The sequence below is a fragment of the Myotis lucifugus genome, unplaced genomic scaffold (genome assembly GCF_000147115.1).
Source record: "Myotis lucifugus unplaced genomic scaffold, Myoluc2.0 scaffold_56, whole genome shotgun sequence".
NCBI lineage: Eukaryota > Metazoa > Chordata > Mammalia > Chiroptera > Vespertilionidae > Myotis > Myotis lucifugus.
Window position 1 is genome coordinate 2,033,718 of NW_005871104.1, and position 15,007 is coordinate 2,048,724.

Below are 15,007 nucleotides of genomic sequence, written 5' to 3' on the forward strand. Positions count from 1 at the left end.
CTCATCATTAATGTTTCTATCTCTCTCCCTCTCCCTTCCTCTCTGAAATCAATAAAAATGTTCAAAAAAAATTTTTTTTTTTAAGATTTACTTGAGACTATCTTGATAAATGTCCCACTGTGGTGATATTCTTTTAAAATCTGTATTCAAATAATATTTTGGTGGCTTTTATATACAGGACATTTCTAAGTAAACAGTTTTTTTTTTTAAATATATTTTATTGATTTTTTTACAGAGAGAAAGGGAGAGAGATAGAGAGTTAGAAACATCGATGAGAGAGAAACATCGATCAGCTGCCTCCTGCACATCTCCCACTGGGGATGTGCCCGCAACCAATGTACATGCCCTTGACCGGAATCGAACCTGGGACCCTTCAGTCCGCAGGCCGACGCTCTATCCGCTGAGCCAAACCGGTTTCGGCTCTAAGTAAACATTTTAAAATGAATAATATTTTAAAGTTTTTAGAAAATAAGCCAATTAGAAATAGAACACCCAAAACCATTCCATTTCATTTTTTAAGTATATCTCACTTTAAAAGTTCATGTTGTCTTCTTTGTCCCTTTGTAATTAAGGAATTTAGGTCATCGTTAACATACAATTAAATAAGTTATTCCTAGTACAATAAATGGTGTTGAAGACAAAATACACCATAGTTGATAGACATTACATGACTTGCATATGTTTTTATTTCTTTTTTTTTTAACTTTTTTTAAAGATTAAAGTATATCAAATCAAAATGTTCATTACATTTACATTTGAACCTATTACCTGTATCTAATAATCTCTAAAGTTTGTTGAGGATATTTACATAAATATGAACCGTGTTAGTACATCCTTAATACATCAATTTATATATTAGAGTTTCCTGGAAGTTGTCTCTAGTTTAAGCCAAATTTACAAAAGTAAAAATTTTTAATATATTCTCTTTTCACTATAAAAGTAATGCTAGAAATTTCACTAGAAATTTGATGGAAAACAAGTGATTGACCATAGAGTTAACTATTAATTTTATTGAATACTCTTTTTTAAATACATTTTCTATATATTTAGTCAATATATCTTAGCATTTATTGTGTGGCAAATCTTTTGTCCATTTTTTTAATTGGGGTGTTTATTCTTAAGTGGTTTTTTAAAGAATTTCTTAAATTTGTTGTATTTACATTTTTTGTCATTTTAAAATTTTTTGTGTTAGAATTCTTTATGCAGAAGTTTGTTTTCCTAATGCAATCTACATTAAATTTTTTTGTTGAAGGAAATTTCATTTGTAGTTCAGCTATATTTTTCCTGTTCTCACAGTATTGCTTTGGAAAATACATGTTCCCAGCTGGTGACTGTAAATAACCTCCTTGCTACTCTGAAAAGGCAGATGGAAATGGTTCATTTATAATGACAGCTCTCATGTGGGAATCTTGAAGGATAGCTCTTGGTGTGAAATTTAGCAGTCTTCCACATGCAGCATTTTTTGATAGACTCTTTGATTTAAATTCCCTTAGATAGAAGTTATCTGGGGAAATGCTTAAGTATAGAAAATTTCTGTTGAATTTAAGGCATTGGTATGAATAACATCATGCATATAGGTATGGATGGTCCCTTCTAGAAGACTTTTCCTAAATAAAATAAAGAGATTTTTAAATTTTAAGGTAATTTTCGGAGTTGAAGATCAGATTATGTAAAAACACAAGTAGAATCATAATTTCTGGAACTTCAGAAGATAAAAGATAAATTCTTTTCGAGGAAGGGTGGCTTCTGTCTGTAAAATAGTTAAGTGTGTATGTTTCCATTCTTTTTTAAAATTTTTTTATTTACTGATTTTAGAGAGAGAAAGGAAGGGAGGGAGAGAGGAAAAAACATCAATTTCTTGTTCCACATATGTATGCATTCATCGGTTGGTTTTTATATGTGCCCTGACCAGGGATTGAACCCACAATCTTGGCCTATTGGTACGACTCTGTAATCAGTTTAGCTACCCAGAATGTCTCCATTCTTCACTCCCAGTGTTCTTAAATTAGTCATGTTGAAATCAAATTCCTTTATAGTATGGATGGAGAAGAGTAATATTTGCTAGAGGTATGCTATAAACATAGGATAGTTTTAATTTAGGTGTTAGAAGGTAGAACAGTAGAATAACCAAGGTAGGCAATTATCTAAAATATTACATTCAGGATATGACAAAAATAAATATCTTACCCAATATGAAGTTGTAATTTACAGTACTCAGTGCTTTTATCTGCAACATGAATTTTCTTTGTAGCCCAGACCGAATAGGATTTAAAGATTCCTCACTTGTTTGGCATAATAAATTACATATTGATGCTTATTCACTGCTTGGATGAAGCAAATTAAAATAATCCCCAATTTTCAAATCCCTTAATGTTATAGTAAATGATTAACTATCCTTTTGTTACCTAACAGTAAGTATACTTTGATCAATATTTTGAACATGAAGGAACATTACAGAAGACAACTTATGAATATTAAGCAGCAACTGTTTGCAACATTCATTTCCCTGCTATTTTTTTATTAATATATGTGCCTGTTTAAGTAGTTTAAAAATATAGGTCATTGAGCTTTTGTGCCCCTTGTCACATTTTATAATGACGTATGTACCTATAAAGAGAAAAACAAGTCACTGATATCCTTTGGACAAAGCAAAAGTAGATGTATGAGCTATAGTGTTGATAGAATTAGAGAACCTTGGCCTTGGTGGGATGGGAGTTAGTTTATGCTGAGTGAGGATATATGTGAATATGTGCATCTGTAATAAGGTGAAAGAATGAAGAATTAGTTATGCCTGCTGATAGTTGACTTCAATAAATGTGCATTAAAAAGAAATAATAAACACACGTGTATCAGAAATGATTTGTTCCTTTTATTACTGCTAGCCATTTATTAAGAAGGGGAGATGGTTCTAGTTTAATTAACCCAGTTGAGTGTAGCAGATGGGGCAGAATGTCTTGCAGCGATAAGACAATTCAGAAATGGCACCAGATGTTGGAAGCTGTCCCTGGTGGTGTTTGAGTGCAGCCCAGATGTTCCAGTCCCACCTGGCTAGTTTCTAAGCACTGCAGGCTAAGCAGCTGTGATGTAACCTGTATAATGTTCGCATAACACTAAAAGCACCATAATTGAACTGCCGCTCTAAACTTCTAAGTTTGTGACTCTTAAGAGGTGAAATCTTTAAGGACAAACAAAAATAAGGACAACTATTTAAGATTTTAGATCCTTTGGCTATTGCTATTTAAGTGATAATTGGAGAGAAATGGGATATTAAAATTTAATTTAATGTTACTGTTCAAATTGTAGATAAAAGTAAATATTCTTACCCAAGTAGTGTTTACAAGTAGTGTCTCATTGTATGAGAATGTGATGTTATGCACAGAGATTGATTTGGATCTCACCCCTTTAAAAACACCAGTTTAGAAGTAGCAAAAAGCGGTTACTTTTTCATGTAATAAAAATGCAAATATTTGCTTGCTCATGAACTAAACAAAGTTTTTTTCCCTAACTTTTATTTTTAAAATTTCAAACCTACATAAAATTTGCCATATTTTCTTTCTCTCCTTAGTTCTTTTGTTGTTGCTTTATTGTGTTCCATGCAAGGGAAAATTGCAAACATCATGACATTTTGCCCCTAAAATATTTCAGCACATATCTTCTTACAACAAGGGAATTCTCCTTTTTAATCACAATATAATTATCATTTTTGGGAAATTTAACATTAAAACAGTATTAGTATCTAATAATATACAGACCATATTCAAATTTCCCTGGTGTCTCAATTATGTCATTTCAGGATAGCCCTTTTTTAAAAATGCAGAGTCCAATCAAGGATCATGCATTTCATTTACTTGTCATGTTTCTTTAGGCTCCTTTAATTTAGCGCAGTCCCAGTCCTTTTTGTCTTTTATGATGTTGACATTTTTTGAAGTCTTAAGAGTTGTTTTACAGAATGTCCTCAATTTGTATTTGATTCATTCATCATTAGATTCAGATTTAATATTTTTAGCAGGAATTTTCTACATGCGTGATGATCGCCTTTTCAGTTCCTTACAGTAATGAGCCCATGAATACTATTTTGTCTCATTATTAAGTTTGATCACATCAGTTGTTATCCATCCAACTTCTCCATTGTAAAAGTAGCTTCACCCCTTGGTATTTACTAAATAATCAGTGGGGTGGTATTTTGAGATTATGTGACTATCGTATTTCCCAGCAACATTTTACCCAGGTTTTAGCATCTATAGAAGATTCTTATAAATACCACAGTTGGCTGGATAAACTGCATGCCCACATTATGTTCATGAAATATAAGCGAGAAGGGTCAATTATCCTACTAGACACAGAACTGAGGAAAGTAAGAGTCTGTGGTAGCTTAAAGAGAACATGGTGACATGAAAACCTAGATCAACAAACTAGTTTTTATGATGGGTCTGGGCCCTCTAATAGTGGGTATATTTTAAGTGTGGTGCTAAAATGGCTTCCTGAAATTACTATCAATTGTTCTGTGGTTCTAACAGTTTAACTTTTTCCTCATACTAAATTTCTAGGAGCATCAGCTGATTTATTTGGTGGATTTGCTGACTTTGGCTCAGCTGCTGCATCAGGCAATTTCCCTTCCCAAGGTATGATCCGATTTGATTGGCCAGAAATCTAGGGTCCGTGAAAAGGTTATGAAAACAAAACAACTCTCTCCCTTCCACATCAGCTTCTTTTTGGCATTTCTTTCCCTGTTATATTTCTAATTCCTAGTGAATTTATTCAATGGTATATTATTGGGCCAATGTCTTAATTGTGCCAAAGGAATTAATTTGCTTACAAACCATTCAGGTACACCTAAATAAAATTGTTTTTATTCATAAATAACTCCTTTTCATATTTTTTTATTTGGGGGCAGGGGTAGGAAGTGTGAATAAGGATAAATCTCATTTTAGCAGCAACGGTATTGTGCTTTATGTTTAGCGTATAATTTTCATGAATGAAATTCAGGGACCTTAGATTTGGGCAGACTATCTTACTAAAATTCATTTCTTTATAATCTGGATATCTTAAGAGCAAAGAGCATTTCTATGAAAGATAATTGAACTTCATTTTGACAAATCCTTAAATCAGGGGTCCTCAAACTTTTTAAACAGGGGGCCAGTTCACTGTTCCTCAGACCGTTGGAGGGCCGGACTATAGTTTAAAAAAAAACTATGAACAAATTCCTATGCACACAACGGCGGCAAAAACACCCAGCGGGCCAGATAAATGTTTTCGGCGGGCCGCATGTGGCCCGCGGGCCGTAGTTTGAGGACCCCTGCCTTAAATAGTGAGCAATTGGATATCAGGAAAAATTTCCTTATTCCATGTTAGGTCAAAAGTAAAAAAATGCCCTAGACTTACTGTGGTGATCATTTCACAGTATATACAAATACTGAATCATTATGTTGTATACTTAAAACAAATATAATGTTATATAAGCATGAGTTGCAATTTGAGAAAGTTGGAGGCTCAAAGGCTTTCTAATCCTTGATGTTTAAGCCTGTGTTCTTCTAGGGCGTTGGCTTTTTTGTTTTTGTTTTGCCTTTTTAAAAACTGAAATATAATTGACATAAATATTTTAGCTATAAAAATCTTAATCCTTAGGTGAGGCAGGGAGGAAAGATGTAATTTAACTGAATTAGTCTTATTACTCATTTCTAGTAGAGTTATCTTTTGTTATAATAAGTGGGTTAACATTTGTATTTAGTAATGTCTGGTTTAGGTTTGTAAGGATTTAGGAAGAAAGAGCCATAGTTTTAATGTGGTTTGGGGTTATTTTGACAGCCTACTTGTGTAAATTTCAGGTATTTCCCAGAAAGCAGAATTATGGAGTAATTTAACTGCTTCTTTTAGAAGTGTGGGTATGCCTTCTAAGGGTTCATATCTTGCTTTAGGCAAATCAAAGTGGAAGATAAACATTGCCCTAATTTTACAGACTGCCTGTGTAATTCTCAAGTTCTTATATATATAAAGTTGCCTACTATGCAAATAATTCAAATATATTACTGTTACTAAGTGATACATCTCTTCATCTGTATGAATGTGATTAATATAACTTGATCACCATTACGCAAGGGGCTGAAATGGTTGCAACAATGATTAATCATTTCTGAACAATATATGCCCCACTAGAAACATCTTCCTCCCATGATTAATCATCTCAGACAAAGTTTTCAGATGGGGCAACACATTTTGCCCCAGTTTCTATTCTATTTCTGTTTTATATATCAAGCAATTAGAAAATCTGCATAAAGTATACTTTATCCAAGTCTTACTTAAGTTAGTTTTAATTGTTTAATATATAGAATTAATAGTAAACCCTAATTCAGTCTCTTTTGTAAAGAAGATCAGAGACATGTTTTAGTAAAACCCTGATATAATGAATATTAGCCCAGTTCTTGTATTGAATTGTTGGTAGAGCTTAGGGTTTCTAAGTGAATTACTTTCTTTTGAGGTGCTTACCTTTTAATATGATAATCCTCCTCCTCCTATATAATAAAAAAGGGTAATATGCAAATAGACCAATGGCAGAACAACCAATTAAAGCATAATATGCTAATGATATGCTAAAGCTGCTCAACCGTTAGCTATGACGTTCACTGACCACCAGGGGGCGCGTGCGGAACATGGTGGGCATGGACTGCTGCGGGATGGTGGAGCAGGTGAGGGGGGGCGCCAGACCAAGGTGGGGTGCCGGTGGCTGTCATGGGGCGAACCTCTGGTGGTTACTGAAGATTCTTGGCTCCCGTGCGCCACGGCCCCGCTCACACCCACTGCTGACGCTGGCCCTTATTGCTCGGTTCCATCAGTGGGTGTGAGTGGCGGCTGCTGGCCCCAATTGCCCCTGAGGGCTTCTCCACCTCCCACTGCTCCTAAGGGGCGATCAGGGCAGTAGCTCCTACTTGCACCCACTGCCAGAGCTGGCTGTAATTGCTCCATGCCGTCAGCGGGTGCAAGTAGGGCCGGCGCCATCAGCACGTGGGAATTGCAGCGGCGGGAGCAGGGCTGCTGGCAGACAGGGGACCAGGGGCCAGCAGGAGGAGCCGGGCAGGGGTGCAGAGGATGGGGGGTAGGCTAGGGAGCCTACTCATGCACGAATTTCATGTACTGGGCCTCTAGTAAAGAATATAATATTAAAGACTGAATGTTGTTCTCTTGATATTTAGCCTAATAAGACACAGTATTGCAGTGATTGGGTTACCTTTTCACCTAAACAATGTATTTCCAAGTTGTAAGTGAACATGGAGTACAAAGAGATGATGTTAATTAACTTAGAAATACAAACTATTTGCTTTCAGATGACAGTTTATATGTCGCTTTTTTAAATTTGTTGTTCCATTTATTGATGCATTCATTGGTTGATTCTGGGTTCTGTTTTGTTTTTAGCTTTCTTCACTTTGCTTTTTCAACTTCCATGAATTCATATTTATCTATTTGTCCCTTTCTTTTTTTTTTTTTTTGTTTTTTTTGTTTTTTTTTGTTTTTTTTTTTTTTAATATATTTTATTGATTTTTTACAGAGAGGAAGGGAGAGAGATAGAGAGTTAGAAACATCGATGAGAGAGAAACATCGATCAGCTGCCTCCTGCACATCTCCTACTGGGGATGTGCCCGCAACCCAGGTACATGCCCTTGACCGGAATCGAACCTGGGACCTTTCAGTCCGCAAGCCGACGCTCTATCCACTGAGCCAAACCGGTTTCGGCTATTTGTCCCTTTCTTAAAGAAAGATTTATTTACTTAGACGTTTGTGTAACCTGGTTGAAAACTTTTTAAAGTATTGCTTGTTTTTATATTCATTGTGTTCAAAATAGTTAATATTATGTATGAAGAATTTATAAATCTTGACTTACACTTTTATATGGCATACCTAAAGGAAAGAGTATGATATCTTAGCTCTTCCCTGTCTTTTCACAATTAATCCAAAGTAAATATAACAAACCTCTTATTTAATCTTCACAACTTAGGGTTGTGTTTGTTTGTTTAAGTGAGGCACAGAGAGGTTTAAGTAGCTTGCTCAGGGTTTCACAGCTAGTAAGATACAAAATCCATATTTTTAAACACCAGTCTTTTAACTTACAAAGTTTTATATTATTGAATGCATTAAATCTTAAACTTGTAGTTATACTTTGAAGTGTAGTGACAGTTACCTTTCTTTTTTAAAATATTAGCATGAGTTTCCCTCTGAAGACAATAAGCCACATTTTATTTAAATAAATAGATTTTACAGTTCTATTTGAAGCAAGCAGTGTACTGAGGTGATACATATATTATGGCTACCTACAGCCCTTGTATTATCAATGGAGCATAGCTAAATGGGTGAGAACTTCTTACCAAAATTTACTAACCCTACTCTTAATTTTATTGTTTTTTTCTCTCCATGCTTTTTTGCTTTTGTCTCATAAATTTAATCTCATGAATTTGGGTTTTATTTACATGAAATGGTATAAATTGTAGTTTGATTTTTCTTTGAACTTTTCTAAATAATGAATTAATGAAATGAGTGTCTGTTTGCATAAAGATTCTGGATCTCCCAGCAAAAAGTTTAGCCAGTTTACAGGTTTTTCTTGCTTTTTGGGGTCTCAGGCTAGTTCATTTTTGTTTAGCTGAAACCATATTTAATATTGCAAACTCAGGTGGAAGGGAAGTTGTGACTATACTTTCTACTAGAGGCCCCGTGCACCGGTGGGGTCCCTTGGCCTGGCCTGTACCCTCTCGCAATCCAGGACCCCTTGGGGGATGTCGGACTCCCAGTTTCAGCTCAATCCCCGCAAGCCAAGCCGAGGGACCCCACTGGTGCACAAATTCGTGCACCGGGCCTCTACTATGCATATAAGATCTTTGGTTAATCTCTTCCCGCCCTCCCCACTTTCCTCTGAGATTTACCAGTCTTTTCCATGTTTCCATACCTGTGCATTGAACGTCTGCCCCCTAGTGGTCAGTGCGCATCATAGCTAACAGTCGAATGGTCAAACAGTCACTTAGGCTTTTATATATATAGATGTGTCATCGCTGACCTGCTAAGAGATAGATTTTACTTCATAGGAGTTTTCTCTTTTTCTTTGTTACCTTGTTAACACTCATGGAACATTCATGAGAAAGAATAATGTCCAGATGGAGGTGGTACCTGCAGATGTTAATTTGGATGGACACAGATCATCTCTAATTTGTTTCAGTTTGTAGATTGTTATATTTGTACTGTGCACTTCAGAAAGTTTCTTACCCTTATCGTTCTCTCTTTCTCAGTAACTACAAGTGGGAATGGAGAGTTTGGTGATTGGAGTGCCTTCAACCAAGCCCCATCAGGCTCTGTTGCTTCCAGTGGTGAGCTCTTTGGCAGTGCCTCACAGCAAGCTGTAGAACTTGTCAGTGGCTCACAACCAGCTTTAGGTCCATCTCCAGCTGCCTCAAATTCTTCAGACCTATTTGATCTTATGGGCTCATCCCAGGCAACCATGACATCTTCTCAGAGTATGAATTTCTCTATGATGAGCACTAATACCGTAGGGCTGGGTTTGCCCATGTCAAGATCACAGGTGAGTTGTCTGCCTCCCTTGGAAATTGTGATTCATAATCTTTGAGATGCTCTAATTTAATAGTAGATTAGCATAAAACAAAAATGAGCAAGTAATGTATAGATAGCTTTTGCACATTGCATTTATCTTACACACACTTTTCCCTGGTATAGTCATTTTGAGTTCTAGAGGGCAAGCCTTCTCAATCATCTGTAGTCCATGCAAAGCCAAGCATGGTGCCTAGCACAGTGATGGCACTTGCTAAAAATTTATTGAATTAATTTTAAAAACTGTATTTATTAGTTTTGAAAAAATGTTTTTAAGGAGAAGGAATAGATAACTAGCATACCTCATAAATATTGCAGGCTTGGTTCCACACCACCACAATAAAGCGAGTATCACAATAAAGCAAGTCACATGAATTTTGTCTTTCCAGTGCACTTAAAATTTGTTTGTGCTATATTGTAGTCTATTAAGTGTGTAATACCTTAATATCTAAATATATACCTTAATTTAAAAATTCTTAATTGCTAAAAAATGCTAACCATTGCCTGAGCCTTCATTCAACAAGTCGTAATCTTTTTGTTGACAGAAGGTCTCTGCAAAGTGCAATAAAAAGAGGTATACCTGTATTGGCTTCACCCATGGCCAACATTCACTCAGTAAAATCTCTGGTCGTGTTCTTCAGGTGTCACTTACTGGTTGCAAACAATCATTGCTAATAAAGAAAATCATTCCCTAAAAGGATCAATGTTGTTCCATGTTCTGGGCCTGCTCTACATTATGTAATGTTTATATAGGCTCTTCTTTTAACTCTCATTTTCATTAAGGAAAATTAAAATGGGGAGCTTTTTAATTCACTTACCTAATACTAACTTAGAATTTGGACAAGTGTAAGATTGGAATATATATATATGTCTTAAGTTGTACCAAGAACTTACTATTTTTGATTGAACCTATTCAGAATATTTGTGTATGATGTTAATTACTCTTTGTTGTTGTTGTTGTTGTTGTTGTTAATGCTCACCCAAGGATATTTTTTCTGTTGGTTTTTAAAGAAAGTGGAAGGGAGGGGGAGAGGTAGAGAGAGAAACATCAAAGTGAGGGGGACACATAGATAGGTTGCCTTCTGCATGCACCTGCTGGGGATTGAACCTGCAACCCAGGTATATGCCCTTGACCAGGAATCTAACCTGTGACCTTTAGGTCCGAGGGCCAATGCTCTTACCCACTGAGTAACACTGGCTAGGGCTAATTATTCATTTTAATGTGTGGATTCTCCTCTTTTGGGTGTTAGGATGAAGGAAGAGAAGAAAGAAGCAAAAGGTGACTGCTCTTTATAACAGAAATTAGATCTAACATTAAGAAAATGGACATGAAAGCCACACTAATACCATTACATTGAACTATGCACCACTGAACAAGCCCAAGCCAGTTTATTTTTGAGTTTCTTTTTTATGATATAAGCATAAAGCCAATCTTCTTATTTGCAACTTTAGTTGTAGCTGTGTTGTGATTCTTTCCAATGGTACATTTTAAATTATACTTCCTATTGCTATTCCTTTCCCTTTTTCTGTTCTTTTCACAGTTATCCTTAGTAACTACCAGACAACTTTGCTTCTCTCTCCCGAACTTCTTCTTTCTCCTGAATTGGTCCACAAATATCAAGCTCCACTAGTGTTGTTCACTTTAGTCAATGGACATGGATATGGAGCAGGGAAATATCAGTCAGGATATATGAAATATAATTTGGTGTTTTGATTGTTTTGCTTTTTATAACATGAGAAATCATATCCTGAATTCCATTTTTAAGAATAAATATTCTACTTGTACTATTCCTTAAAGCTATACTAACCTGGGATGGTGGCTTTTAGACTTTGGGTAATGGGAAGATAATTATTAGTGTAAATATGTCGCCCCAAACATGATTTGGACTTCTAACTTTTGGGGAAGTTAGTGATTCAGGGTATTGAAGACAGTATAGAACATTTGTGGTTCTTTTTAGTGTCAAGAGTTTATTACAAAGTTTCATATATATTTGGAGTTACTGTGCTCAAACTGCCATCTGTTAATCTTTATAGAGTGGATGCTTAATTTTTAGAGCATTTTTCTATTTTCCAGCCTTTGCAAAATGTTAGCACAGTGCTGCAGAAGCCTAATCCTCTCTATAATCAGAATACAGATATGGTCCAGAAGTCCGTCAGCAAAACCCTGCCCTCTACTTGGTCTGACCCCAGTGTAAACATCAGCCTAGACAACTTGCTACCTGGTATGCAGCCTTCCAAACCCCAGCAGCCATCGCTCAATACAATGATTCAACAACAGAGTAAGTTGCCCCAAGACTTCCCATTTCTTTGTGTACATGGAATCTTTTGCCTTGATGCCAGGATTGCTTCAAGCCATGAATAACAGACTGTGTGTTCACTTGAGATTATTTTCAAATAATACTTGTTATCCCTCCTGACACATTGAATTACTTTGTATTCTGCTCTTGACATGATAAAACTTACTGTATTGTGAGTGTTGGGGGCCTTATCACTAAAATAAAAATAGTTGTGGTAGAAAATTTTTTTAGTATAGGCAAATATAACAAGGATACAAAAATCATCTGCAGTCCATAATCCATGGGTAATCACCATTAATTCATACTTTTTCCCATCTTTTCTGACTATGCAGAGGTGGGCAAAAGTAGGTTTACAGTTTGTATGGAAAAAACATGAAGGTTGTGATTATAATGATACAAGAATAAACTGTGTTTTGCATACTCATAACTGTAAACCTACTTTTGACCACCCCTGTATTTTTAATACTTGAGATCATTCTGTCTATATTTTGTTTCTTGCAGTTCTCATTCAACATAATTAACATTTTTTTCTGTATTGAATATTAAGAAAAATATTTTTTAGATCTTTATAGTTATCATATCAGTGTACAGTTCCTCTGTTGGTTATTTCAATTGTTTCCAGCTTTTTGCTATTAAAAGAACTCCATAATTTTGTTTGTATAATTATTTGTGCTTATGATTTTTTTTTCCTTAATATAATATTCTAAAAATACAGTGAGTCACAGGATTTAAACTTTTTTATGGTTTTTGATACACAGTAGCTCCTGACAACTTGTTTGGTTGGATTCCACAATAGATTTTGTGGAAATGATTTTAAAGTGCCTTCTGTTTTCCCCCAGGCCACTCTTACTGTTTCCACATCTTTGGGATACCAAAGCTAACAGCCACTGAATATTTCTCAAGAGCAAACAATGCAAGTTAATTGACTTCTCTTGTAAAATCACTAAAAGAATTTTATTGTGGCTTACAGATAATGATGGTTAGGAAGATTGCATTATTTTTCTGCTCTATGAATCTAAGAATTCAGTGTGATAAATTTCTTTTGTCTCTTTTCTTCTGGTAGATATGCAGCAACCTATGAATGTGATGACCCAAAGTTTTGGAGCTGTGAACCTCAGTTCTCCATCAAACATGCTTCCTGTCCGGCCCCAAACTAGCCCTTTGATGGGGGGACCCATGCCTATGAGCATGCCCAATGTGATGACTGGCACCATGGGAATGGCCCCTCTTGGAAATACTCCGATGATTAGCCCGAGCATGATGGGCATGAACATGAACATAGGGATGTCAACTGCTGGGATGGGACTGACGGGCACAGTGGGAATGGGCATGCCCAACTTAGCCATGACTTCTGGAACTGTGCAACCCAAGCAAGATGCCTTTGCAAATTTCGCCAACTTTAGCAAATAAGAGATTGTAAAGGAGCAGATTGAATGAAGGATTTTTAGTGGTGCAGATAGGTGATGTTGGGATGGAAAATGCTAATCAATTCCCCTCTTATCAGTTAATTAAAATAAACCTATGTAAAGAACCAAAAAGGGTGTTTTATAATAGTGAAATATCTAGTATTTCAAATTGCCAGGCAAGGGCAGTTCAGATGAGGCAGTCAAACTATTTTCCCAGTGAGAATTGACCAATGGGATAGTGAGACCACTGAAAAAAAGCCTTGATAAATTGAAGAGCCCATTTTAACATCATAATTTGCGGGAGGACTGCAATAGGGCTGAATAAATATGTTTGAATCTCTAATTTTATACTTTTCTTTTCCTGAGGAACTTGATTTTTCTGTCCCTGAATCACCTTATCATAATTGGATCTGTTCCTTTTACTACCACTCTTGAGCCCATATATTAAATCATTAAAGTTGGATGATCAGTTTTTTATAAAAAAATATATTTTTATCCAAAAAAGGCATACATATGTGATTATGGCTAAATCAAAGGTAACTGGAATGTATATACTTTTGCTAATGTTCCAGCAACACTGCTAGTATACTATCCAAATTTTTATTGTAACAAAACCTCTTTAAGTAATTGGTGATAGCTATGGGAATTTTCCCATATCTTCTGCTATAATTATCCTGTGCAGAACTAGGAAAAATATTTTTTTCAGGACTGCTCTATTGTTTCCTTTAAAAGAAAAGAAAAAAAAACCCACCTCCAGTATTTTTGTTTGTTTTAGCAGTCATTATTTACAATTTGCAGTGGTTAACTTGGCAAGGCTTCCTTCCGTGTTTGTCCCTGTAGCCACCATTTATCAGCAACAGTCAAAAGAGAAAAATATTTATTTTTATTTTTTTGGTCTCTTTTCAAAAAATTGGAAAGATAAAAATCCACTAAGACCTTAAGTTAAATATAAATGTTAGAACTCAGCAATGTCAACTTTTAGGTTTTATACAGTATTTGTTTTGTTTTGGTTTCAAGTGTGTATAATAAGGCATTAGCAATGTGGTTCCAATAGAGAGAGGTTAAATATATATAATTAAAGGAGACCTGTAGCAGTCAAAGATTTTATTGATTTAATGGCAAATAAAGGAAATTAAAATGTTTTTGTTTTCCTGCTGTAATTCTGCATTAAGCTCACATGAGAAATCATGATTCCAGAGTTTGGAATGCAAAACTGTTTCACCCTCAAACTTGGGAATATTTTTAAAAATAAATACTATAATATAGGTATCAAATTATTACCTCCCACTTTGTGTTGAAATTTTTTTTATTGATAAAACTTTGTTTCCATTGTATTCATAATGTTCTGTTATACATAACATTAAAATGTTCATTAAAATCAATGTCGAACTGCTTTTTCATTCATTCTGTTAGACATTTGAGACTGGGGGAAGTATAATTTGGGCAAAGTAATTTTTATAAATAATTTAAAATTATTTAATGACTTCTCTATTTTTCTTATCAAACTCTACTGTTAGGAATTTAAAATGAAGCAGCAAAGCTACCCTGACCTGCTCCATTCTTGCTAATGTTCCATCTACAACATTTCTAATTAAGCAGAAATTCATGTACTTCTGCTAAGTGGTAATGAAAAGTGATTCATTTGTTGAATAAGAGATGAGAGAGAGTGTAATTAGGTGACTGTGGTTTTTAATCTTTCAACAATTTAGTGTGTTTAGATTA

The 15,007-nt window shown here is 35.2% G+C and overlaps 1 protein-coding gene across 4 annotated transcripts in view; it reads left to right on the forward strand.

Moving 5' to 3' along the window:
- The window catches only part of CLINT1 (clathrin interactor 1), a 55,018-nt gene extending 40,258 nt beyond the window's left edge, over positions 1–14,760 (forward strand). The window contains exons 9-12 of one of the 4 annotated variants that reach the window (XM_006089071.3): positions 4,548–4,622; positions 9,267–9,556; positions 11,657–11,861; positions 12,943–14,760. In XM_006089071.3, the coding sequence (XP_006089133.1) occupies positions 4,548–4,622; positions 9,267–9,556; positions 11,657–11,861; positions 12,943–13,289 (917 nt within the window). In that variant the 3' untranslated portion in view covers positions 13,290–14,760. The remainder of the gene's footprint in view (positions 1–4,547; positions 4,623–9,266; positions 9,557–11,656; positions 11,862–12,942) is intronic. The other 3 variants (XM_006089072.3, XM_014456143.2, XM_006089073.3) reach the window with 3 other exon arrangements.
- The last annotated feature ends 247 nt before the right edge of the window (positions 14,761–15,007 follow it).